This window comes from Lissotriton vulgaris, chromosome 6 (genome assembly GCF_964263255.1).
Source record: "Lissotriton vulgaris chromosome 6, aLisVul1.2, whole genome shotgun sequence".
Taxonomy (NCBI): domain Eukaryota; kingdom Metazoa; phylum Chordata; class Amphibia; order Caudata; family Salamandridae; genus Lissotriton; species Lissotriton vulgaris.
Genome location: NC_141694.1, coordinates 480,027,675 through 480,054,834, shown reverse-complemented (window position 1 = coordinate 480,054,834; position 27,160 = coordinate 480,027,675). Strand labels below are relative to the sequence as shown.

The window sequence follows — 27,160 nt, the reverse complement described above, 5'->3', positions numbered from 1 at the left end:
CTTTCATCCATCTCTTCACTTTAATTCTCAGACATGCCCTATCATAGCATTTTCATTAAAAGAGTAATCCCTTTGTCAAGAAGCATATCCATGAAAACACTAAGCCCTCATTATTAACCCAGCCACACCTTTCCCAAAATATTATTGTATACCTTGAGGGAAATGTCTCTGTTCCCTTTCCCAAGTTTCAACTTTTGAAACTCTAACCATCTCTCAGTCCCACCTCCTAAGTAGCTTGCATGCCTTTTAAACCTTATTACTCACTTTTAGGCTGCAGTTCGCACCCTTTGCAGATTGCTAACTGCTGGCAATTGTCAACCTGCATATCACTTAATTATGGATCTGAGCCAGAAACAAGGGGAAATAACATATTTTAATTCCAAACTACATGTGTACAATATGGCTAGTAGCAGCCATCCTCTTTATCACATCCAAAAGAAACAGATGAACAGGCAATTGCCCTTCTCTACGCTATGCCTCTGCTTCACACTAGTATGTATGTATTTACATTTATATAACAGAAAACTAGCTGGACAGAACCTAAAGGATGTGCAGGAATTGGGAAGTTACACATTTATGTTGCAGAATGACGTACATTTCACGTATTTACAGTTGATTTGCGTTAATTTGATTCACATTTACAATTTTAAGCACTGAGAGATTCCAATTTGCCCTGATTCACACAATTTGCGGTCAAGCTACAAGAGCCAGGTTTAGAGCCCATTTCCTCAGGTTACAAACAGCACGTTATTCACTAGACCACATCTCTTCCCATCTATTTAACGTAAACTGCAGGCAAACAACTGGAGTTTGTGTCAGCACTCAATCATTCTTATTGACAAAGAATCCAATCTCAGCGTTCCAGGCACAATTCTCAGCGTTCCTGGCACGATTTAAGCATTACAGTCTTCACTGTTGCTCAGAAGTGACTTCAGTACCTTGAACAATGAACCTCTTCAAATCTTACTACTCACTGGGCAGCTCTAACTGCATACGTTTATTGCTTGCACTTGCTGGTTACTAATTTTATGTTTTTCGTTTTAGGTTGAAGTGGCAGGGGCAAAGGGAGAAATGGTAAGAGAATGCATATAAAGTAAAATAGGTGTGAAGCTTTGTAAAAGGCTGACATTATTGCTATCATTTTCACTTGATTCAGAGCTCAACTGTATTTAATCCTGGGCTTGTGCTCGCTCAGCGCTGAGCCGAGCTCCAGCTAATTGTCATAAAAGGAGGTCCCTAAAGTTCAAATATATCCCTCAAAACCTCTCTTAGTTAAGGCATGATCTCTGGATGGAACAAAAAGGAACCAGAGCGAGGCAATCTCTGGTCACTGTTTCAGATTTGTTCTGTTTAAAGTTCAAGCATTAACTCAGATAAATTCCGAATTATTGGGCATATTAGCAAGAACCCTGCATAAAATTATCGCCGTTTTATCGTCAGGAAACTGCCGCTAAAACGGCGATAATGGGCTTGCTAATATGCATTATAGATTTCCAATAGAAGCCCAGGTTAGATGTCCTGCACATCTAACCTGGGCTTCTATTGGAATTCTATAACGCATATTAGCAAGCCCATTATCGCCGTTTGGCAGCAGTTTCCTACCGATAAAACGGCGATAATTCTATGCAGGGTTCTTGCTAATATGCCCCTATATGTTTGAAGTTTAGGCATCTCACATGCAAAAAATAGGCTCTCGACTCTGCCCTGAGTCAGAGCAGGCATCATGATACGGACCATGGTTTAATTTGAAATCATGCAGAATGGTTGTGAACTTTTGCATTATTGCACATATTCGCTAACATGTATGGTTTATGCAAATTATATGTTTTATATGTTTTGAGCATCCTGTAAAAAAGGGTTTCAAAGACAACCGGTAACCAAAGACCCTTTTATGTTGCCCGGCGGTATCGCCTCTATGACCCACCAATGTTAATCAATGAAGAAGCAGGCGCTGGAGACTGGAAGGCAGGAAACGAGGAATTTATTCTCTCCGGAGGAGAACACATCAATTCAGACAGCAAGTATCGTCACGAGGTGCTCTAACCACATCTCTGAGGCCTGGCCTCTTATACTAGGGTTTATGACCTTTATTGCACATAACACATTCTCGCAACACTTTGATATTTGAAAGAACATCCTCGGAATCTCCCCTTCAGGCCCGTTCCCACATACATTTACAGTTGGATTCCCCACCCCGGTCACAACAGGTGATGGTTGTCGCACAGCAGGGCATTCCGCCGATTCACGGAATGCATGGGGTTGATCGGATCTCATAGGGTGGGGGCTTTGATCGGCTCGAGGGTCTTTTGATGGGGAGGGGAAGCTTCCTACTGCACGGGGTAATAAACAGTATCCGCAGGGCCAGGTGGCGGCCTGGGAACAAGGAAGACAAACGGGGACACAGGGAAAGGGGGTTTGCATCAAAAGGATCTGAGGCCATGAAAGGAATGAGGGGAGGTGTCGCGCTGGGAACAGGATGGGATTCTGTGGTGAAGCTGCGCTGAAGAGGGGTTTATGACCCAAGGCATGAGAGAGTGGGGGTTGTCAGCGTGCGGGGGGGGATGCTTGCGAGGTTTAGGAGAGAGAGAGACGCGCTGGCTATCAGCGAGGGGCAGGGAGGCCATGGTGCTCAAAATGGCTGCCGCTTACGCGCACGAATGGGCTCGAAAAGGGGCAAGATGGCGCCGATAATGTTCACCAAGATTGTATTAATTTTCCACAGTCCTCCCTTTAACATTTCCAAGACATCTTGCTGGCCTATTTCCTATCTATACCTATTGCAGCGGTCATAAGTAAGGGAGAGGGGACTTAGGCAAAGGAACTGTACATAAACATCATATTATAAACGTCACATTGAAAAATCTCATCATCTAGTAAGCGGGTTCATTGTTAAGTTGGTTGCAGAAAAAGTCATCGTAATGTAATATCAGACTAGAATTACGTAGCGAGGGCGTTGGGTACAGATCATAGATACTTATAGTTATTCGAAATAGGAGCTGGTAAGTTATCATATAAGTAAGTCCTTTTTGTATTCGGCGGGAGCATAGTTAGTCCAATGGTGATTGGGAGAGAAAGGATATATAGAAAAAAATATCAGAGTTCTTGGTGTCTTTGTCGTCTTCTGTTGGCACTGTTGAGCACCTGGATTACAAGTTGTTCTGTCAACAGAAATGTTCATGTGGATTGAGTCGTTGGGGGTCTGCGGGTAGGGGTACATCTTGTCTGGTTTCGTCAGACCTCATAGGAGAAATGCGTTACGGTTTTGGAGCAGGTGCATTTTCTTCCGTAACGCAGAGCATAGGATTGTGATGAAAAGTGCAATTGTCCCTGAGTTGTGGGATCTGTTTGTTTCTTGAGTCTCTGTGGTGGGTATTTCCTGTTGCTTCCATCATCATTGAGGCGTTCAGCAGCGGGTAGAACCACATACTTCGTTCATCTTCTCTTTAGGGGCGACCCTTGGTGGAGTTCTAGGTCACCGTTCTGAGATTAACATAGTTCGTGGTCTACTTAGTCGGAGCTCCCTCCCTTTTGACACAGGGAATACCCTTCTCTGGGTAGCTCAGTAGGATTTTGGAGGAATTTGGAAGTTTAGGTGTAAAGGTGTGGGTGTGAACAGTCCTTATGGTAGGTCGGAGGAGGAGGGGATGGAGCAGGGCCAAGTCGGGAACAGATCAAGGGGACGGAGAATTTGAGACAGGCGGGTCCATAACCAAGTTCAGAGAGCGGGGACCTTTTGGCACACGTCGATCATAGAGCAGGGGCTTCAGGTCAGCCCTTTCCTTAGTTTTGTCTGAAACAGTGCCTCATCCTGCGACTCCTTACTGCTGTGGTCTCGCCTCGGCCTCCGTCGCTGATGTTCCATGATCCGCAGTCAGGCCGCGTGCTCCCACATCCGGTCTCTTTCTCCTCCGACAGTGATACCCTTGAATAAGTTTTGAAAAGACAGTCTTTAGAGATTTTGCAGAAGAAGGTAATTACATAAATCTATTTCTCTCCCAACACCAAGCAACTGGGGTAAACACTCGCTACATTTGAGATTTTGCAGCCAACGTATAAACAATTGATGATGGGTTTGCTGGATTCCTTACAACTTTTCCTTTGTGGCTAATTCTTTGGCGTTTTGTTGGTTATTACATTCATTCGTAATAGTTACGAGGTCTGGTACCCATTCATTGCATTCGTCTATTACAGTAGATGTCAGTTCTTCTGGTAGAGACCCATTTCCCTAGTACGAGTCTTGCAAGGCTAGGCTGGTCTTCAGGGCTTTGTACTTTACGAAAAAGTGCAACGTGCTATTCACCATAGTCTGATAGGCATCCTTCTAAGGGATGAACCTAGGCTAAACGACTCTTCATTACATCAAAACATCCAATTTTCAACAAGCTTTACTGCAACAAGTTCTTTCGATTTTCGATCTAATTTTAACTTTGCACACATCTTCCTAACTTTCTATATAAATTCTCGCAACCTGGTTACTACAAAAACTCGGGGGGGGGCTTGCGATAATTATTAAACTTATCCTTGGGGTGGGTGGGGTCTTATGGAAAGCAATTAGGAACACAGCGAATTTGGAGCAAGGGGCGTTTTTCAGGTTCTCGTTCAGGGCAGCTGATACCAAACTGGGGGCATTTTGGGAAGACGGGGGTGTCTCGATCATTTCTTACTGCTTGGGGTATGGAGACAATTTGGAATGGGGATGGTCGCATTACCACAGACATATTTTATCATAGAAGCCACTGACAAATAGTTCCCTGACTGTGGGTCAAATTTAGGGAACCTTAGTCGTCTTACCTGTCCCTTTCCTTTTGGCCAATTTAAATTTCATCCATATTTAGCAGGAAAGGAGAGGTAGTAACGTGGTACCGATACAATTTTATTTAGGACGAATTTGTGCAAATACTTGTGGTATTTGGGGCCAATCAGGAGGTGCACCAGGTTCGCCAATTAGGTGCCAGTCGCTAGGAAGAGGGAAAGTATAATTTCACATCCAGTGAATGGAACCAAGGCAAACATGCAATGGTTGCCTTTCTTACTGCCCCCTCCCCCAGTATCAAACAGCAGCTCATTCATTTGGTGGAAGATGTCCTAAAGGTAACGCTTGCGCTTTGAAAATAGATTACCATCCCCTTTTGGAGATCCAACATCAGATTAATGGGTTCTGATGGCAATTGCGGTCTCAAACTATTGGAAGATTCCATTATAGTTTGGTAGTAGGAAGATGCCTTTTTCGCCCCCCCACTCCCCCACACGCCCACCCCCCTGAATTGCAGTCAATCACAAAGAGCATTTTATGAATTAGAACATCATTTCTGAGTTGGAATGGGTTTTTGTAAATCGCAATTTGACTTTTTATGTTCATACGGGTGTGATTTTCTGAATTACCAGCTATGAAACTGCGAAAAAGGCTTAGGCATAGATGCATAAAGGTAAAATCCGCTCGCAAAGGGCAGATTCTCAGAATCTTCCCCTTTGCGATCGGTATTTTTGCATTTGGGATGCATCATCCCAAATTCAAAAATCGCTAATTAAGAAATCTCAAAATTGTGATTACTTGCATTTAAGGAATCTCAAATTGAGATTCCTTAAATCCAATGCATTAAAGTAAAAAAAATAGCGATTTCGCTAATAGGGCTCGCAAATTACCATGAAGTTGAACGTCATGGTAATTTGCAAGAACTTTGAAAAATGCACTAAAGTGCAGTTTTAAAAGTTTCATGTTGCACCTACACACATGCCCTGAGGGCATGTGTGTGCGCAACATATGTGAACTGATGAATCTCAGGGGTGCAACAGGGTGTCCTTTGGACACCACTGCACCCTTGAAATCGCATTCTCAATTTGTGATTCGCTAATTGAAATTCGCCAATTGAGAATGTCTTCCCGTTTATTCCTATGGGTCTCTAGGCCCATAGGAATGAATGGGGAGGTATTCCTTAATTGTGACTCGCAATTTGCGAGTCGCAATTAAGGAATTTCAAGAAATCGCTATTTTTTTAGTGATTTCTTCATGCATAGCATTTTGCTATTCCTTATTAGCGAATCGTTATTTTTCACTATTAAGGAATATTTTAAAGGCAGTTTGCTAATTGGAAATTAAAAAAGAAAATACAGTAAAATGTTGTTCTTTTTTTAGTCACTTAGCCACATGGCACCAAACTGCAAACTCGCTAAATAAAGAAAGAAAGTCGCACTTCCAGGCCATCTTCATTTACATGTATTTACAAAGGCATTGTACCCCCCCCCCCGAAACACAGCCAGGGTCCCACAGAGGGGCGTGCCACACAGTTTCAAGATCTCAAACTTTATTTGTGGGTAGGGTCTGCTTTTATTTCTCCAGGTTCCTGAGAAATCAGGACACATGCCCGGTAGACTCAGGTCTTGTAGAGTTTAGGTAATTGATGAGAGGCCTTAAGAGGAACTAACTTATGGGGGGTAGGGGCGTGTGTATTTTTGTTTCTGTGTTGACTCCTAGCTTCTATTCTTAAGGAAATTCTGAAGTGAAGTGAGAAGAATTCAGTCCCCCCACGTCCTTTCACACATCCATAATATGCTCCCAGTGCATCCGCACCCTTCACTGGAAATGCACAATAACTGGGGTAGAGGTTTTTTTTTTGTCCTTCATAAAGCAATAGTTTGGAATTTGAGGTATCGGGTGCCCAGTTTACTTAGAAATGCCGACCTTCTTGGATTTCTCCAGGGTAACCGCAACAGATGCGTGGAGAATTCTCGTTTTCCCTTTTCTTAAGTATTCTCAAGCCCCTTTTATCTCCATTCCACCTTGGTCGTGATTCTGGGGTAAGCTAGTCACTTTGACTACTCCTTCAAGTTCCCATTTGAAGTTTTCTATTGACTTGCTTTAAATCATTGGACAATGGTATTGTTAATGGAGTAATTAGCTATTAACTGGTCTCATCCTTGTGTGCACACAAAACTTCCTCCAATGCAGCAGAGGTTCCAAACTTTATTTATCAATGGTTAGGTGCGATTTATTCAAAATATAGTTTCATAAATCATTTCCACATTGTATATACGATATGCCATTGTCTCTTTTTTTCTTCCAAAGCATAACACTGTCCTTTATACACATCCAATGCATTTCGGGGCCATTGTTTGCCCCTTCATCAGGGAAAGGATACTGTGATAGGGAAAGAAAATAAACGTCCTGTAAGTAATGTGCTGGTTGTGTTGTGTTTGTAACAGATGGAATTCAACAAAATTGATGAACGAATCCAACTGACATGGGAATTATCGGAAAAAAGTGTGAATTTTCTAGATGTTAAAGTCTCGGTAAATAAAGATGGTTTTGAAACTGACCTATTCACGAAGCCCACAGACAGGAACAACATGCTTTATTTTACGAGTTTCCATGAACCAAACCTAAAAAAATACTTACCTTTTTCGCAAATGGCACGGGTTAAAAGAATTACATCAGATCCCGCAAAATCTAAACAACGAATAAAGGAAGTGGCTAGTAAATTTCACTACAGAGGATATCCAGAGAACATTATTGAAGAATCCACAAACAAAGTAGCCAACATAGACAGACACAAACTTTTACAACCGAGCAGCAAAAAACAACAAACCCGCATAGTGGTAGTTTCAAAATTTTCCACTGCAACTATGAAATATAAACGAATCATTTACCAACACTGGTCACTGTTGAATTTGGAACCAGATTTCAATCAAATGTTCAGGGAACCCCCACTGTTTGCCTTTACTAGGGCACAGAACCTAGGAGAACTCGTCCAACACAAACCTACCCCCACGGTGAAATATACAGGTACCAAACCATGTCTGAACTGTGGGAACTGTAATAGCATCATCCGAGGAAACGTAATCAACCATCCAATGAAAGGCCATACAATAAATCTTAAGGTCAATGCCACGTATGACTCCAGCAATTTGATCTATGCATTAAAATGTCCGTGCGGCAAACTATACATCGGCAAGACAGAACGCAAAATCAAGACTAGAATTACAGAACATAAGTCCAACATCCGGTTAAAATCCACCAAATCTTCAATAGCCACACACTTTCAAGACGAGAAACACAACATTTCTCAACTTAAGTTCATCATACTGGAAATCATCCAGAGAATTGAAGGCAGGGACAATACAAAATTTCTACTCCAACGAGAAAATACCTGGATTTATAGACTCTCTACACAGAAGCCATTCGGCCTCAATGACAGAATTGAACTCTCTTGCTATCTGTAGTAATTGCATTTGGAGTACCTAGTAATTCCTGTGTGTATTCACTGTGATGCTTTGTGTTTTTTGTTCACTGTTTTCTGTAGATTTACTATAATGATCATGTTTCATCGTTCACATTGCACAAATACCCCCCACATACCTTAATACATTATCGCAATACCCCCCACTGTCTTTCCCGGTACCGCACCCCTTGAACCATGTCGTCCGATAATACTTATTTTCCCATACTTACTTTTTCGAACCCATTTTTCTGAACCTAAATGTTAGAATTATTCTCTTTTGATATGAAGCACTAAACACACTTTGTAATCTCCTTTCGTGGTATAGCAACCACTTATGCGAGTCTTTTTTCACCCTTTATGATCACGTGATCGCGAGTTTTCAATCTTGAGTAAACGCGGCAGCTGACATTCGTGTCCTGACCGGCGTCGGTGAACGGAGCACTTTTTGATTCCCGCGACTGAACTTCAGGTTAGTTTCTTGACCAGTTCACATGATCTGTGTGTTTGAACTTGGCATTCTAGTTCGCGCATTATCTTCTCCGCTCCACAGCGGTAACAATTATACCCTTATTTTTTCAGAACCACGCAACTATATACAGACGAACACACGTGAGAACACGCTTTAAATTCTTTTTTATGTCCCCACGGGCTCCAGGTTTATTAAGGTGACCCCATAACTCACAACAGAGTTTTTTCCCCTCATGCACTGTTACAAACACAACACAACCAGCACATTACTTACAGGACGTTTATTTTCTTTCCCTATCACAGTATCCTTTCCCTGATGAAGGGGCAAACAATGGCCCCGAAATGCATTGGATGTGTATAAAGGACAGTGTTATGCTTTGGAAGAAAAAAAGAGCCAATTGCATATCGTATATACAATGTGGAAAGGATTTATGAAACTATATTTTGAATAAATCGCACCTAACCATTGACAAATAAAGTTTGGAACCTCTACTGCATTGGAGGAAGTTTTGTGTGCACACAAGGATGAGACCAGTGATCCACTGATCTCACTATTTTTCCAGTTATACAGCAACGCCGTGGGACACTTGACGTTACTTGTGTGGCACCTAAAAACTTTACAAACTTAATGAACGCCTAAACATTTGCTGTGCATCCGACCTACCATATATCTCAGTAATTAGCTATTACTCATATAGTTTTCCCAAATTGTCCAAAATGTGTTTGCTCTCCCCCTATTCCCACTTCTGTCCAGTTTATTTATTCTTTGGACAGAGGCATTGCACTCTTTGAGCATTGGGGGTGAATTCTTTACCCAGTAAATACAAATCACCCTTCTCGCTAGCAATATTAACAAAACCAAGATTATTTCTTTATCTGTACTTTTTTTGTTTGCCCGGGCCAATTTCCAACTTTTCCCAAAAATAATGAAATCCATACTCGCGTCCACCTGTACTCCCAATATCTTGGACATGGTTTTACCTATCTCTCTCCAGAATTCTTCCAGGTGGGAGCATTGGCAAAACATGTGAATGTCTTCTGCGCCCCGTTCGCCGCATTTGGGGCAACTCCTCTCGCTTTGACCTTTGAACTTAGACACCCTCTTGGGAGTCCAGTAGGCTTTATGTGCTTTGAAGATATGATTTTTTCTCAATGGTGCTGATTTTACAGTCTCCCAACAGGTGTTTATCGAGGTTTGCCATTCATTCGTTATGTTGAGCTCTGGGAAAGTTTCTCCCCAGATCTTTTTGGGGATATCATAATACTCTTCTCCTTCATCAACCAGTGCCCAGTACCAACATGCTAATTCTTTTTTAATAGTTTTGTTTTCCTGCATAGTTTCCTCTGCTGTGCCGTAGCCCTCATTTATATCGTCAAGGTTTTTAATCCAACTACTTATTTGGTAGTACTTAAATCTTGAGATTTTTAACTGGGTAAGAGTTAAAAAAATACACCAACTATGGCACAGAGAAAAACTAACCTGAACAAAATTAATTAAATAATATAAGAGTAGTGACAATAGAGATAGAAAAAATAAAAAATTATTTATTGCGATAAAAATGTATAAAGGACATTTTGTAAGATCACAGAACAAGAGCTAAACAACTAACTGCATTCATTCATCCGTGCATTCATACTTCATACTAAGAAATTCTTTGTATAAGTGTAATACATTGTCAGCATCCTAAAATGATTGAATGTCTGACCCAAGATGCACAAAAAATGGTTGATTAGAACAATATAATCTCATAGAGTTCAATGATTGAGTGGTGGTTTCCAAAATGTCTCAACGCACGTTTCGGCATAGAAATGCCACCATCTTCGCTGCAACTGGAATAAAACCGAGATCCTTCCCATCGGAAAGAATGCCTCTTTTTCCCCTGCCCTGTGGTGGCCTGACAATTCTGCTGCTCCACCTCAGACAGTTTCATCGGCCAGGAACCTCGGAGTCCTTTTCGACTCCGAGCTCTCTTTCGATCTCCATGTTTCGACCATAGCTGGAAAATGCTTCGGCATAATAAAGTCCCTGAGAAAGTTTTTTGATTTCCTCCCGCTTGACTCCAGAAAAACTGTGGCGGTAGCCCTCATACTCTCTCGAGTGGACTACTGCAATGGACTTCTGGCAGGGACTAAAAAGTCCACTCTCTCGAAACTGCAAAGTGTCCTGCACACTGCCGCCCGTCTTGTCTTAAAACTTCCATGCAAATCTTCAATCTCCACAGCCCATAAAACCTTACATTGGCTCCTTTGCACAAGAGAATACTCTTCAAAATTCTCATTTTAGCCTTCCGAGCCTTCAACAAATCCGGTCCGCCCTCAGATCTTCACAAGATAACCTCATGACCCCCACTAAATTCAATCTGAAATCTTCAGACAATCTGAGAGGCTTCAGACAGTCGAGAAGCCTTTTAGGAAGCTCCTCAAAACGTGGATTTTCAATCTTCCCGACGACTGGTCAAAAGCTGCCATCTAGCCCCCCTCCCTTCACTCTGTGAACTGGTGACAGGATTTATAGCGCCATGATGCTCCTTCCGGAGCGACCGTCTGCGCTTTAGAAATACCCTTCCAAATATCCAAAATATCCAAATATAAACCCTTTCAAAAATATTTACAGTTTCCAGAGATATACTTTTTGAGTAATCCAGTGGCCGTTCTTTATTATTAACTACTGCAAGCCTCCCCTGGCATTATGGTGCACGCAATCCTAATAATTTTTCAGTGAAAGGCTGTTGAAGGAAAGGAGAGGAGGCTTCCTGTCGCACATTCATTGTGGTTCAGTATAATCAATATGTCCCTTCAGTCACAGTACAACTGAGGCAATGTTGTAAGTGCAATATTATTAATGGAATGTCTAGTGTGCCCATTAGAAATCCTCAAAAACCACTAGTCCAAAACTTTGCAGAGCGACGATGCCTCAAGTCCGTTTTGGTGAAATAGCATCTATGATGTGAGGTGCACAAGGACTCAGACAACCTAGTATTTTCATTCCTCACAGTTTGCAGCAGCACACTCATTCAGCAACCTAGCACAAGTCCTTCTGAGTCACATCTGCAAGCTTCTCGATTTACCAGGGGACATGGGCTGTTTTTTATTTTCAGAAAAATGCTGTTCACGCTACTGAGGGCTTTGGGCTACGAAGTTATTGTATTTCAACAATTTCGCTGTCCCAAAACTGTTCAGTCAGTTCTTTGAAAACGAATAGACAGGTTTATATCTGTAAATCTGAGTCAGTGGTAGATCCGAAAGTTTTCTGTACTTTTTTCCGAATCTGTAAACATGCAGAAATTTGCTTTCAACCTAGAAGTACCGCTAAGGGAGCAAATTGTTAGCTTGTTTCTCTGGGGTTTTGTGAAACAACTTTTAAATAAGCAGCCACGCCCTCATTATGAGTGACCCAGTTAATTGCGATATGTGTGGTAATTGCTGCTTTGAATAAAACTGAAACCAAACTCCGAGAGGAGGTGCTTACTACCAAGTCAAAAGAGAAGACAAACAGACATGTGTTCGTGTCTAAATACTCATCAAGATCTCAAGCAATCAAACACATCATAAAATCTAGATGGGAACTGCTGAAACAAGAGCCTGATTTTAAGGGACTGTTTGATGAAGAGCCTCTATTTGCGTACACAAGAAGTAAAAACCTCAAGGAAATTCTGACCACCACAGTGCCTGAAGACCAACCATCATTCAATGGAATGCGAAAATGTTGCAATTGTGTACATTGTAACAATGTAATAACAGGGAATGTCATTCACCACCCACAATCGGGGAAAAGCATTTCATTAAGATACAACGGGGACTGTAACAGTTCGAATGTCATTTATACCATCAGATGTCCATGCGGTCTGCTTTATGTAGGCAAAACTTCAAGAAAAATTAAAGTACGCATCTCAGAACATAAAAGCACATTCAGAACAAAGTCTACCAAGTCCTTTTTTGCGACACATTGGTTAGAACACCAACACACCAATGCACAACTCAGGTTCACTATTCTTGAAATAGTAACAGCAAAACAAGATCATAATCATTCTGTATACTTAGCTCAGAGAGAAGCTTGGTGGACCAAAATGTTGCAGACCATGGTCCCAAGTGGACTTAATGACAGGATCGAATTACAATGTTTTTTATAAATATACTATTTTTGAATATCACCTAAATGATTCAAGTGTTATTAGCAATGCTATTTTCTGTAAGTGAATAATACCAAATATGTTGTTCAAATTTGATTTATATGGATTCTCATTCAGGTCAAATAATAGTTATTCATTTTTTTAGCACTTTAATTTGCATTTCATGAAATTTGATGGTTCACTTCACTTTCCTTTTAGTTTGTCTATTCATCAACATTTAGCATTATCCAATTTTTGGTCACAATATTTAGGGACAAGAGTATTCATTCAGGTTCCCGTGTCTCATACATACCATGTGTTTATGGATCACGATAGTCCAACGCACCCGATTATCACTATTCGCTCTCTTTTTTACAATGGAGACTTAATGCAGTCGCTGAGCAACTCCATTAACATCAGCTGACGGTGGACTCGTTTAGAACGTTTAGAATATTTTAATTTGACAAGGATGATTACGTTTAGTATTACTATTAAGCCAACAGTGACTACGCGGGTACACATTAGGTGTTTATATTATACAGTTTAGTCAGTTTTCTTTTTTGACGCTTTTCTTTTAGTCAATGGGGGTCTAGTATCGCTTTATGCTTTTGACGCTTTACCATTCTAAGATGGACGATCACCTTTCAGTCCTATTACTATGTCAACGGTGATCACGTGGGCGCATAACAGCGGACGACATTCTAGAGTCTTGTCTCACTGTTTATCACATAACGCGGGTATATAACACTGCCGCACGCCATTGACAACTCAATGCGTGGTGGAGTTTGGAAGAGGAATCGTCGTGGATTCAGGCAGTTAGAGGTGAGTCGATGTTTGGGAGAGTTAGTAACAGCACAGGGTTCTCTTAACAAATTTGAAATGCTTAAAGTGGATACACTCGCTTTTTCAGATTTAAACTGAGAAGCTAAGATTTTTATTGGCGAGAAAGTATACAGCTTTTTCAAAAATTCAGAAGGCTTAAAGTAGATCTATTTGCTTTTTCAGATTTAAACTGAGAAGCCAAGATTTTTACTGGTGAGAAATCATACAGCTTTGGTGAGTGTAACTATTTAAAGAGTGCAGTGCACATTAGTGCAGCCTATATTACACAGAGGTCTCTAATGCATATAGTTAAGTACTCAGTCAAGCGCCACATTGTCAGTTTAGTATGACTTACATTCAGGGTCATGGTATTTAGAGGTGACTTTGAGAAGTGGGTATTAATTGTGACTGAGGTTGGTCATGTCAGATAGTCTTCAAGAATGTTATCGCTGACATTGATGACAGAAAGAATCACCTTGTTTAAACTTATGATGTAGTTGCATTAGGATATTATTCACTTGGTAAGGGAAGCTCCTTATGTCTCTCCGTTCATTGTACCACAGATAATAGAGCACGAAGAATGCCTTCGCATTGGTCTACAACTGAGCAGGGATGGATACAGCGTTCAAGCGCGTTTGAACACAGTCTTCACATACTACCCCCATTGAGTTTAGTGATTTTACAGCTACAGTCACGATAGCACTAAGTAAGTTCGTACTCATATGAGTATAGTGACAGTCTGGTTACTGAGAACACTATTCACGAGTGGTTGATATATATATATATCTTGTCGTTTTGGTCCCCAGCTTAAAGACTCGTATTTACATCTCTAAAATGATAGGAGCGTTGATACACTACCATGCTACTTTGAGTAGTTGAGATGTGAGTACTCAGTTTCTTATTTGTCTTTATAAACATAAATAGCATGGCGGAATGTTGTTTTACTTAGCATGAAGTTCATACTTTGCAGTTCTCTCACTTTTTTTAAATAACCCACCTTCGCAATACTTATTAATTGCGGTAGAGTTCTTAAGCTCTATTTTTCATCTTTTCTCTCTTTTGATTTTTGACCTGAATAAGATGTCCACATTGTACAGGGTTCAATATAATGAGGTATCAATTTCAATGTTTGTATCACATATGCACCATTAAGTTGGTTTTCTCGAACTGCCTTCGCATCTAAACAGCTGTTCATTGTATTTCTAGTTAAACATAATGAATGTAAACATGAATTATTTATACATTGTTTTACTTTTGCAGTGCCCCTGAAGAAGGGAATCCCCCCGAAATGCATTGGGCCTACTTCTCAACTATGTTTTCTACTGCATCATAATATTTCTCTGCATAATAGCTACTATAGAAATACTACATTCTGGAAAGATTAAGTTGCTAGTTTTCAAATTTTGCATTAACTGAATCTATGATTGATGTGTTGGAACAAATAAGATTTATATGCAAAAGACTATATAAATATATGGTTTTGAAGAAGAAACTTTTCTTTTTGTGTTATTAATTGAAACATGAAGGTTATCAATTGTTTATAATTGTTATACTTTAAATACTGGAGTGCGCTTGGTAAACTAGTGGAGTTCTACACTAGAGTTTGATTGTTACTTTTTGGGCTGGCTGCCTTACAACCAAGCAGCACACAAACGTTGTGTAAATAATGTATGATTAATTGAAAATTTGTACTAAACAAGGGAGTGCGCAGATAAGAAAACATTTTTCGTAATTGCTGTTGCCACACGTATCAGAATTGTTCGATTTGTTATAAATATGGGCAGGTCAAACATGCCGATATTTTGTGAGGGAAAATTGGCTGGTATTTCCTCAAACGTGGATTTTGGTGCAGTAAGCACTAAAATGTATATTTTATTCACCAAATCTCGTAATTTGGTGTGCTTATTGCACCTGATAAATTCCGGAGTCAGATTTCACCAGGAGCGATAAATAGCACAGCAATTAGCAGGCCACTCGTAATGAGGGCCTTAATGTTTGAAGCGCAAGGGGTGACCATCACTGGGTGTCCAGCCATTAGCTGCAAGTGGAAGATCACAGACAAGATAACAGGAACGGTTAGACTCTCAACATCCAATGTACCATTGATGCAATTTCTCAAAACTATCTTCTAAAGTGTCTTTCCTTAACTTCTTTAAATGTTACGGTTTCTTACACACATATGGACTTGTTTCACATATTGTATATGAGTCTCGTACATAATTGACCCTAAATATATTGGAAGGTTTTGGTAGAGTCCCCAATAGTTTCGAAACTTACACTGCAACTGAAATGTTAAAACATTTACCTATGTATGTTTACTTTGTTTCTACAAGTTATTTTGCTAATCGTGTCTGCTGTACACTTAAACACATATGTTGGTTGATCAGTGTACTTACAGGCAAAGAAGCAGGTCCTGGAGGTCCCATGTCCCCCTAATACAAATGGAGAAAAACAAATGATAAAGCTGTCCGCTTAAGTAAAATAGTTAATTACAGGTATGTTTGTGATAGCAGAATAAAACAAATACATTGATCTTTTACATTGAAAATGTGACCTTGAATTCACCGTCCTCTCGAAGAGTCCAACAAAGTAAGCACAATTTAGTTTCACATTTTAGAGTTGGTGTAATCATTTATGCATTTTGAAACACTAGTAAGGCACTCATGGAGGTTATTTCTCTTCATTAAAGGCATGCAACCTTGTTAGAAAATATAAGGGAGAAAGTTAATGATATGATCTAAGAAATGTAGAGGTAAAAGCAGCAGATAAAGTGCTCCTCGTCAAATCATGTGACCGCCTTCATACATTAAAATGAAATATTTCAGATCATTGTTTATCAAAGCATATAATTAGAAAGAGTTACTTGTAGGTCATCTATGTTTTAAAAAAAGAGAAATATTTCAAAAACGAAACTTGCATTTTTACAGTCTGCATTGCTCTAAAGATGAAGGGTCATCATGTGGAGCTTGGTGTGAGAATAACTGAAATGCAATTAATGAAATCAAATAACCAGTCACTGAAACTAGTAGTATTTACAGCACATACAAATCCTACCAACAATGGGTAATTGCTAGTTAGTTATGGAAATGAGGGGCATAATGACTGTGGGTGAAGTTCCTATCAAGTGGATGCAAATAAGGCCATTAGTACCCTTGCTAAACAAAATATCATAGTCTGGGATTGTTAGAACTGTGGGTCTCTAGTTGGCAGAGGAAGGTACCTTTGTCCAAATAGGGATCCTTGCTTCTAGTCAGGGTAAGGGGGATACACATTTTAGATAACCCCTGCTCACTCCCTAGGTAGCTTTGGCACGAGCAGACAGACCTATCCCAAAGGCAATGTGTAAAGTATTTGCACCCAGAACACACAGTAATACAGGGATAACACCACAAATGGACACCACACCAGCATAGGAATAATAAAGTGTTTCTATCTAAACTCAACAGACCAAAACAACAAAAAATTAACATACATGTAATAAGAATATGACTTTTCAAAGGTTTCAAACAACTGGGTCCTCAGAAAACTATGGATGCGTGATTCTACACAAAGTACCAGTAGATGAGTCAAAATTCACAAGGCCAAACCGCTGTAGAGATGGAAAGCATTGAGAAACAAAGAGATGCGTCAGTTCCTGAGTCCTTAGGGAGGGGATAAACAGTTCTGCTGCACGCAGGAAAAGTAATGCGCCGAATCCAGACTGTAGGGGGAAGTGATGCATCGACTCCATGAAGGTCTAGTCCGCGGATGATACGTCGGGATAACTGCCACACAGGTGTGATGCGTGAAAATCTGGGATGCATCGTCAAGCCATGTGGGAGCATAAAGTGGCGCTGCATTGGTTTCTACAGCCGCGATCCTTCAATGTGTCAGTTCTGGCAGCTGCAACAAGTGCTGCATCGGTTCTGCAGCAGCGCGGAGATGCATGGAGATTTTTCTGGCACAGCAATGCTACATTGGCAAAACAGCAGGAATAAGAGCGATGCTTCGGTTTCTTTAGCTCTTCTTTTCTTCCAGCTCCCAACAGCACGAACAACAGCAGCAATAAAAGTGATGGGTCTGTTTCTTCAGTTCTTCTTTTCTTCCAGCTCCCAACAGCACGAACAACCTCCAGAGGCCCAGAACTGGTAAAGGAACCTCCTGGCAGGTTAGAACTCTCAGCAACAGAGTTCAGGAGAGCTTGGGGTAAAGTCTTTGTGTCCCTGAGACTTCAGATCAGGAGGCCAGCACACACAGGCACTTGTAGAGGCAGGTTCAAAGCAAAGTTCCAGTCTTTGTCTTTTCCTTTGCAAAAACAGTAACTGCTGGCCAACCCAAAAAAGCACACAGCAAAGGGTCCAAACTCCTCCTCACAGCTCTTTTGCTCTTCTCCTTGGCAAAGGTTCTTTTCGAGTCCAGAAGTGATCTAAAGTTTTGGGGTTTCAGGTGTAATACTTACTCTCCAAAATGGCTTTGTTTTCTTTGTGCAGGGGTCTCTGAGCCCAGTACAAACAAGTTCTATTCTCACTGGTGCAGTATGACCATAGGGGGTGGAGACAGCATTGTGCAAGGGAGACAGGCCCTATTCAGCTGCAAGGAAATCTCCTCCCACTACTAAAAATTCAGCCCAGGTCTATTCAGCTCAGCTTTGAGTCATCCAGAAAGGGCCAGGCACACCTCAACCCCCCTCCCAGTGGCTGTCCGCAGTGAATACACACCCCCTGCACCTGTCACTCCAAAACCAGACAGTCAATACACAAACAGGCAGAGATCCACAGAATGGTTAAATAAGAAAATGCCTAATTTCTAAAAGTGGCATTTTTAAACACACAATTTAAAAACCATCTTTACTAAAATTATGTGTTACTCAATTCTGGGTTCAAAGAGCTTAAACTTTATTTCTCTATCTTGTCCCAATGGGAAGTTATACTTGTAAGATGTTACACAGTATTTCTCATTCTATCCTATGGGACAGATGGCCTTTCAATAGTGAAAAACTAAATTGGAAGTGTTGGAAATAGCCCTTTTTGCAGAGTTATATCCAAACGTTTAGCTTTTTCCTCCTTTGTTTTTCCTGACCTGGGGTTATTGGCTATAGGACTCTGGGCACTTTACCACTGCTGATCAGTGCTAAAGTGCATATGCACTCTGTGTAAATTGTTATTGAGGTTGGTTATCCATGATTGGTATATTTGTTTTACATGTAGGTCCCTAGTAAAGTGCACTGAGTGTGCCAGGGCTGGTGATTCAAATGCTACTAGTGGGTCTGCAGCACTGATTGTGCCACCCACATGAGTAGCCCCAAAGAGATGTCTCAGGCCTGTCAACGCAGTGCCTGTGCACAGTTTTCTAACTGCCATGTTGACCTGGCCAGTGTACCCACTTGCAAGGCCGGACCCTTCCCTTTCCTTACGCATAAGAACACCACTATGGTAGGCCCAATATACCCCCCATAGCAGGGTGCAGGGTATATGAAAGGTAGGACATGTACTAGTGTGTAACATGTCCTGATAGTGAAATACTGCCAATTTTCTCTTTCACTATTGAAAGACTATCTTGCCCATAGGCCAGAATGGGGAATGCTGTGTAACATGTTTACCTGCACATCTTCCCATAGGAGTGACATAGAAAATTGGAGTCTGGTTTCCCTAAACTCGGAATTTAATAACACATCTTATAGTAAAGATGGTTTTTAAATTCTATGTTTGAAAATAGCACGTTTAGAAAGTGGCTGTTTTCTTGTTCAACCTTTCTGTGTGCCTCTGCCTCTTTGTGGATTGACTGTCTGGTTTGAGAGTTACAGGGGCTGGGGTGGCTCCAGGAGTCTGGGTGAGTCAGCACTAGGCTGAATGGACCTATCTGCATTTGGAGTGGTGGGAGGAGTAGCAACTGGGCCTGAAAAGGGCTATGCCTGCCTTCCACAATGCTGGCACCACCTCCTGCGGTGCGTCTGAAGACCCTGGCCCACATTCACAAAGGAAGAAGTTGTGCACTGGCAGAGCTCCCCCAAAACTGGTTTGGACTGGGTCCAGGACCCCTCACACATAGATAACAAAGATTTTTGGGGTATAAATGTAAGAGCTGAAACCCCTGTAAATCTGACTACTTTGTGGTCAAAAGTAACCTGTTGCCAAAGAGGACAGCTGAAGAGACTGAGGAGAAGTACTGCCCTTGCTGTGTGTCTGGGGCTGGCCTACAGTTTGATGTTTCTGCTGAGGAGAGGTGCAAGGGACTTTGCTGTGCGCTGTGTCCCCCGCTTGAAGAAGGACTTTGCTGTGTGCTGTGTCCATCCAAAGAAAAGTCTCCTAGGGCCTGGGAAGGGCAGGCCTCCTATTTCTGAAGTCCCAGGCACAAAAGGACTTCCCCCAGCTTCCCTGACTTATTTGCTGGAAGTTCCGACCTGCCCTGATGTGCCTGTAAATGTGTATGAGGCCCTTGCTGCTGGTAGCTGGAAGCGTGACGCAATGAGGGAGATGCATGGCGCCAAGGCAGCTTGTCGCCGCTCCCGCTGTTTGCCGTCGCATCACCAGAGAAGCGTGTCGCTGGACCTTCGCATCGCTAAGGAAGCGTGTCGCAGGGCCTGTCGTGGCTCAAGAAACCACCGATTTCGTCGCACCGCCGTTGGGTGTGCACACATTGCATCTACGTTGTCACATCGCATGAGAGACACCATTTTATCGCATCGCACCTGATAGTCACTACGCTTTGAGGTGCCATCTTGTCGCATCACAACGGAGTGCAGGAAGAGCCTTCTCTGTGACCCTTTTGTTTGTTCTGCATTACGCATCTAAGGTACTTTGAGAGAAAAGTGTCACATTTACCATCTACAAGTTTATTTTTGCAACAACCCTTTTCAAAGACATTCTACTGAGTATCTGTTTGTTGGATTTTTGTCAATTTGGTCTTATTTAGTTTAGATAAAGATATTTTATTTTTCTAAACTGGTGTGGTGTCCATTTGTGATGTTTTCACTGTGTTACTGTGGGTGTTGGTACAAATACTTTATACATTATCTTTGGGATAAGCCTGTCTGCTCGTGCCAAGCTACCAAGGAGGTGAGCAGGGGTTATCTAAAGTGTGTATCCCCCTTACCCTGACTAGAAGCAAGGGTACCTATTTGGACAAAGATACCTATCTCTGCCAACTAGAGACCCCTAGTTCTAACAGGCAGTATTTCAGGACATGTCACACACACCAGTACATGTCCTACCTTTCACATAAACGGCGCCCTGCCCAGAGGGGTACCTTGGGCCTATCATAGGGGTGCCGTACATGTAAGGAAAGGGAAGGTTAGGGCAGGGCAGGAAAGTGCACTTGCCAGGTCGACATAACAGTTAAAAAACTGCACACAGATACTGCAGTGGCAAGTCTGAGATACATTTTCAGTGCCTGATATGTGGGTGGCACAATCAGTGCTGCAGGGCCCACTAGTAGCATTTGATTTACAGGCCCTGGCAACCTAAGTGCACATTAGTAGGGGCTTACCAGTAAATCAAATATGCAAATCAGGGAGAACCAATTGTAAACACAATTTAAACAGGGAGCACATGCACTCTGACACTGATCAGTAGCGGCAAAGTGCCCAAAGCATCTAAGCCAGCAAAAACATAATCCAGCAGAGCATCAAAAACTACAGGATGTGGAAGAAAAAAGTCAGGGGAAACCACATCAAATATGTCAAGTCTAACAGGGGTCAACACAAATCACACCTCCATCATTGAATGGGAAGGTTCTTTGCTGTTTACAGAGATACCAATACCTCACAGAAAACTCTGGAGGCAGGCAACCGAAGCTGAAGTTATCACACAGGGTTCAGGTTTCCCGATTTCTCTATGTTTTCATCTTTGCCTGGTGCTCACTTGATGTGGAGCTTTGGGATACAATGTCATTCCTGGCTTCGGTTTCCAATTTATGGTCTACCTCAATGTGCACAGACTTTACTACCTTTGTCAGTCTCACATCTCAGCTGACATTCTCTGCCCCTATCTAATCTTCTATTTAGGTTGAGTCTACTAGACTTCAGCTGCATGGAGCCCATCCTTTGCGTACCACTAGTTGGCTATCATGTCACTCTCATTTGCTTGCTTCTTATTTGATGGTTTCCATTGTCAATCTTCTGTCTGTTGAGCTGTGTTAGGGTGGGGCAGAGGATTGTGACTCAGAGAGGAGCATTAGTTTGTGCACACTGAAGTGCGCATGACTGCTTGGCCGGACGTCTTGGCCTGGCCAAACAATCATGCGCACTTTGCATATTCCCCACCAGGCTGTAATTTACAGCCTGGTGGAGAATATGCACAGGATCCCTGTCCCCATCTGAGCATCAATTCACTGCGCTCAAACCAATCACAATGCTGCATTGCAGATTATGATTAGCTCAGTGGAGACTGTGTGCGCAGGTGCTTCCTGCAGCTTCTTCCCAACTACAGTCAGTAAGAGAAGAGAAGCGGAGACAGAGGAGGGACGGTGGAAAAGGTAAGTGGTTGTAACCCCTTCGATGCTCATGACGAGCTCAGCTCGTCATGAGGTACAGTGGAGCTGTGCTTGACCACACTGTTTTACATTGAGTCCCAGCACAGCAGAGGAATATGTGCAGCATCCATGTGGTTAAAAAAAGATTCAATGATCCTAGCATTTGAGGATGTACCAAAGGATTCAATGATCATGGCATTCAAGGATGTACTAAAGGATTCAATGATCTTAGCATTGGAGGATATCCCAGAGCATTCAATGATCTTGGTATTCAAGGATCTATTGCAGGATTCAAGGCATGGCCTTATGCTCTGACTTTCTCCCTGTTGATGAGAGGAAGATCCTGTTTGGGCTCTGATGCTCTCTTTTTGGAATCTCCTACCTGCCTGGAAGTTGTCTATACTGATCAATAACTTCCTCCATTTAGTGGGACTTCAGAGAGATACCTGTTGCTTCCACATAATATATGGAATTATTAAGCACAAACAGTGGTTTTAGGAAGAAGTCTCTTTAAAATATGGCAACATCAGTGCCTCACAGTTAATGAGTACATCTTTCACTGATTCCTTGTCAAGTCACACAGCAGCAGAGCTTCCTGGTCCCAGGCATGGCAACACAACGGTGCAGAGACAGAACATCAAGAGGCACATATGGATGGCGGGCAGATTGCCCCCGCTGGCCGGCTACCGCCGGCCCGGCAGGGGCAATCCATCCGCCATCCTCAACAAAATGACCCCCGCCACACTAGGATGGCTGGGGGGTCCGTGGCAGACGGAAAGACCGTCCGCCGCATTTCTGCCGGTCGATTTCGCGACCGGCGGAAAAAGTGCTTTTACATGGTGGAGGTGTCTGCAAGATACCGCCAACCATATTACAATGAGGGCGGTCCTATGCTTTTCTACGGGGGCAACATCTTTACTTTGGGGGCCCGTTGCAGGCCCCCATGGTGAAGGGGAGGTGGGGGGTGCACAAGGGGGGTACCGCATTTGCATGCAGCTTTGTGCATGCAAATGCAAAACATGCATTTTTAACATTGCGGCGGGTGCTGGTGAAAGCACCGCCTGGCGCAATGTTAAACATGCATGATGCGCCCGCCAGTGTGGCGGGCGCATCATAATCTGCATAGCGGGACCGCCGCTCAGATCACGGGCGGTCCCGTTTTTACGAGGACCATCCTAATGGGGGCCTTTGTGGGAAATCTCAACTTACGCAAATATTGAGTTAGAAATATTGTGATTCCAAAATATCGACAGCAAGAATTTCGTGGGCAAGAATATCAAATTGAAGGTAAGAAATATTGTTTTTAAAAATATAGAAGTCATTAATATTGTTTGCAAAAGTATAGATGTGTAACATAATTGTTTTAATTAGTTATGAGTTTTAGTTTATATTTTAAATGTATGTGATGTAATCTTTTTGTGTTTAAGTATTGTTTATGTTTTTTAATATATGTATTACATTCTTAGTAGTTATGAATTTTATTTTAAATACATTTAGCATTTTATAGTTCCGTAGCGGGTTGTGGGTTTATAGGTTAATAGGGTGGGAAGTAATTTAATTATAATAAATTAATGATTAGTTTTTATTTAATTTAGATTTTAAAACCTTAATGTGGGAAGTAATTTATTTGTAATTAATTATTAATTGGTTGTTAATTAATTGATAATTAATTATGGGAACTGTGTAATTTATTTTAGGTGTGGGTTGTGGGGTTTATAGTGCTAAAGGGTGGGAATTAATATATTTGTAGGTATTTGTTAAATGTATTTAACATTATAGTATGTTTTTTGAAAAAATATTATTAAATATATTTGTATTTGCATTTTTAACCTATTTACATATTTTCTAATTTATTTCGGTTTTTAAATATTTTTATTTTTGTTAAAATGTTGTTTGTTTTTAATTTTGAACTGACTGGAGTGAGAATATTAATTGTTACTCCTCTGCAATCCAACACTTTCCCTACTGTTGTACTTACTGGAGTCGGAATAGTAATGTTTACCCCTCCACTATCTAAAACATTCCCTAATTTTACAATTAGTGAAGTGGGAATACTACATTTTGTCCGGCCAATATCCAACACTTTCTCTATTGTTGCACTCACTGGAATGGTAATATTAATTTTTACTCCTCTGCTATCCAACATTGCCCTTACTGTTGCACTCACTGGAGTGGGAATAGTAATTTCTACCCCTCCGCTATCCATCACTTTCCCTACTGTTGCACTCTCTGGAGTGGGAATAGTAATTTTTACCGCTCCGCTATCCAACAGTTTCCCTACTGTTGTTCTCACTGGAATTGGAATAGTAATTTGTACCCCTCCGCTATCCAACACTTTCCCTACTGTTGTACTCATTGGAGTGGAAATAGTAATTTTTACCCCTCCACTATCCAACACTTTCTCAACTGTTACACTCACTGGAGTGGCAATAGTAATTTCTACTACTTTGCTATCCAACACTTTCTCTCCTGTTGCACTCATTGGAGTGGAAATAGTAATTTTTACCCCTCCACTATCCAACAGTTTCCCTACTGTTGGACTTACTGGAGTGTTACATTTAAGTTTGAAGATTTTTAAATAGTTTAATATTTTCATTTATAATTAAAAAAAAATCAATTAGATTTTATGTTATTGGTACCAATATATATTTATATATATATGTGTCATATTCCAAGAAGGGTCCTTCCGGGATCCTGCTCCCATCGTCAGGTGGCGCGTTACTTCAGCGAACCCAGGTGCCGAACGAATTTCCAATTCAAATCCAAAATTTGCTCATAAGCACGACGCGCACTCAGAAGTATGGTTGCTTCGTTTATTCTTTGATAACGCTACGCGTTTCGACACAGAGTTTGTCTTGATCACACGGTAACCATCATGACAGCTCCGGCATGTTTAAGTAAAGTAAAGTAAAATAAACAGTGATGAGGTACATTGGTTGGGTCACATATTATTCCAGGTAAATATGTCGGCCATTTTGCATTGCAGTGGTACAAACAAAGTGTAAACTTATGGAACTTCCACATTTGCTTTTCATATATTAGTTCATACCCATCTTTTAACAAAAATACTATCTTTCTGTCAAATCTAGGTGTGCAAACAGTTAAGATTATCAAAATAAGGTATTGGGATCGGAAGCCTCCAAACTCACAATCAAATCATAAAATAACATTCTTATAGTGATTATGACTGTAGATACCCACATGACAATATCCTCGGTCTAGTGCCCGAATTCACGTTGATGAAAACCATATTCTGAGGCATCTAAAATCCGGTTTATCCCTAATGAATGAACGTGACCATATGTACAAGGCAAATCGATAATGATTCAAAGAAATGGACAATAGAATGGCCTCCAAAAATCTAAACTTGCGCCATGAAGATGGTCTTATAGACGTTAGCACAAGCAAAACCGAAATGTCAAAACTCCTACCATTTTCATCTGTAAATGTCCATTTTGGAATTGTTCATTGTATCTTCAATGATGTTTTCCTAACTTGAAAATATATGAAATGGGCTATAACAAAAGTGTTTATGAGAAAACAGTTGCTGTGAAGAAAATTCTTCTCAGTCACTTTTGAATTTTTTTGAATTGTACTTTGTACCCTTTTTTTGTAACAGAGTTTTGTACATAAATTTGGACTTCAAAAGTATACACCTGTTTTGCTTTTTTTCTGTTTCTTTTTACCTATTAATGATATACTCGCTTTAAATGTTTACAATGAATGTTGATAATTTACTTGCCAGAAGCCACTAATTTGGGCTTTATAAATGTATTTATTTAATTCTAGAAGATATTTTTGTCAAAAAAATCCCTAATAGGCCCTCACCAAATATTACGTTTGATTTACCCAAGCCTCCAAGGGACTATGTAGTCACCCAATTTTTTGTTAGTAACTTTGTGAAAATTGCATTTTCTGAAAAGCAATTTAAAATCCGACTTCACCATAACTCAGGACTTTAAAATTGTGACTCCAGAGACACCAAACTTGAACTTGTTATCCCTTCTGATTTGAAAATGACACTTATCAAATGTAATAAGGCCACTTCAATGTTATTCTATAGGAGGGATAGGCGTTGCAGTAGTGAAAAACGAATTAGAGAATTTTTCACTACTAGTGCATTTAAAATTTAAAAGAGCATGTCCTACTTTTAATACATTGGACCCTGACCTCTGAGCAGTCAAGGGCCTACACTAGGGGTGACTCATATGTCTTACAAAGGAAGGTTTTGGCCTGGCATAAGATTTGTTTTGCGGGGTTGATTTGGCTGTATGAAACTGCACACACAGAGCTCCCCAGGCTCCATAACTATCCCCTTCTGGTATTAGAGGGATTGCATTTAAACTGTATTTTAGTTTTTCTTTTTAAATTGCATCTTTTAAAGATGGTGGGTTGCACACGTGTTTTACCAACAAGAGAAAATTACATGCATTAATTTATTTTTAGTAGACATTGTTTTCTGTTTGTAGTCTGCACTGTTAGTTCCAGGGACATACATACTAGAAAACATGATGCCCTTGCTCTATTATGTGTTAGTAGGAGATAGCATTTTTTCTCCAGACTAAGTAAAGATTTTTTCTGTGTCTCTAGTAGAATGAGATGAGGCTAGTGTTTTATTGTTGAAACAGCCTCCATTTTGAAGTTGATGAGAGGCACTTCACATTGGAATTATCATGAATGCTGCAGATAGCTATGAATCAGGTGAAGCTCCCCAGGCCCCGACATTCATCCTAAAAAGGAAGATAGCTGCGCAAGAAGAGATGTGTGCAGGCTTGTACACTGAGACTGGGTGCATTTGTTAATGCACTGAGGCTAACTTCATGAAACATTACACCAAGGTATGATGTTATATCAATCCAGCGGGGTTGGCAGAAGGGTATTCCCATCATGCACTCGCTAGAGTAGAGGTATTAGTGATGTATAGGAGTAACATTCTGAACAATTAAAATGGTTCAATTGTTTTTGTTTTTCACCATTGTAATAGTGCTTATAACAATGATGGGTCTCATCTGACTAATTATCGCAGTTGCTGTTTTACTTACAAGGGTTAGATCTTTTCAATAAACATTTGAAAATGTATTATTGTCTCTTCTCTTT

At 41.0% G+C, this 27,160-nt stretch overlaps 1 protein-coding gene across 1 annotated transcript in view; it reads right to left on the bottom strand.

Moving 5' to 3' along the window:
* Window positions 1-27,160, bottom strand: part of LOC147707467 (collagen alpha-1(XIX) chain-like) — a 1,668,057-nt gene that overhangs the window by 364,090 nt on the left and 1,276,807 nt on the right. Inside the window, exon 15 of the mRNA XM_086925649.1 lies at window positions 16,012-16,047. Coding sequence (XP_086781775.1) covers window positions 16,012-16,047 — 36 coding nt within the window. The remainder of the gene's footprint in view (window positions 1-16,011; window positions 16,048-27,160) is intronic.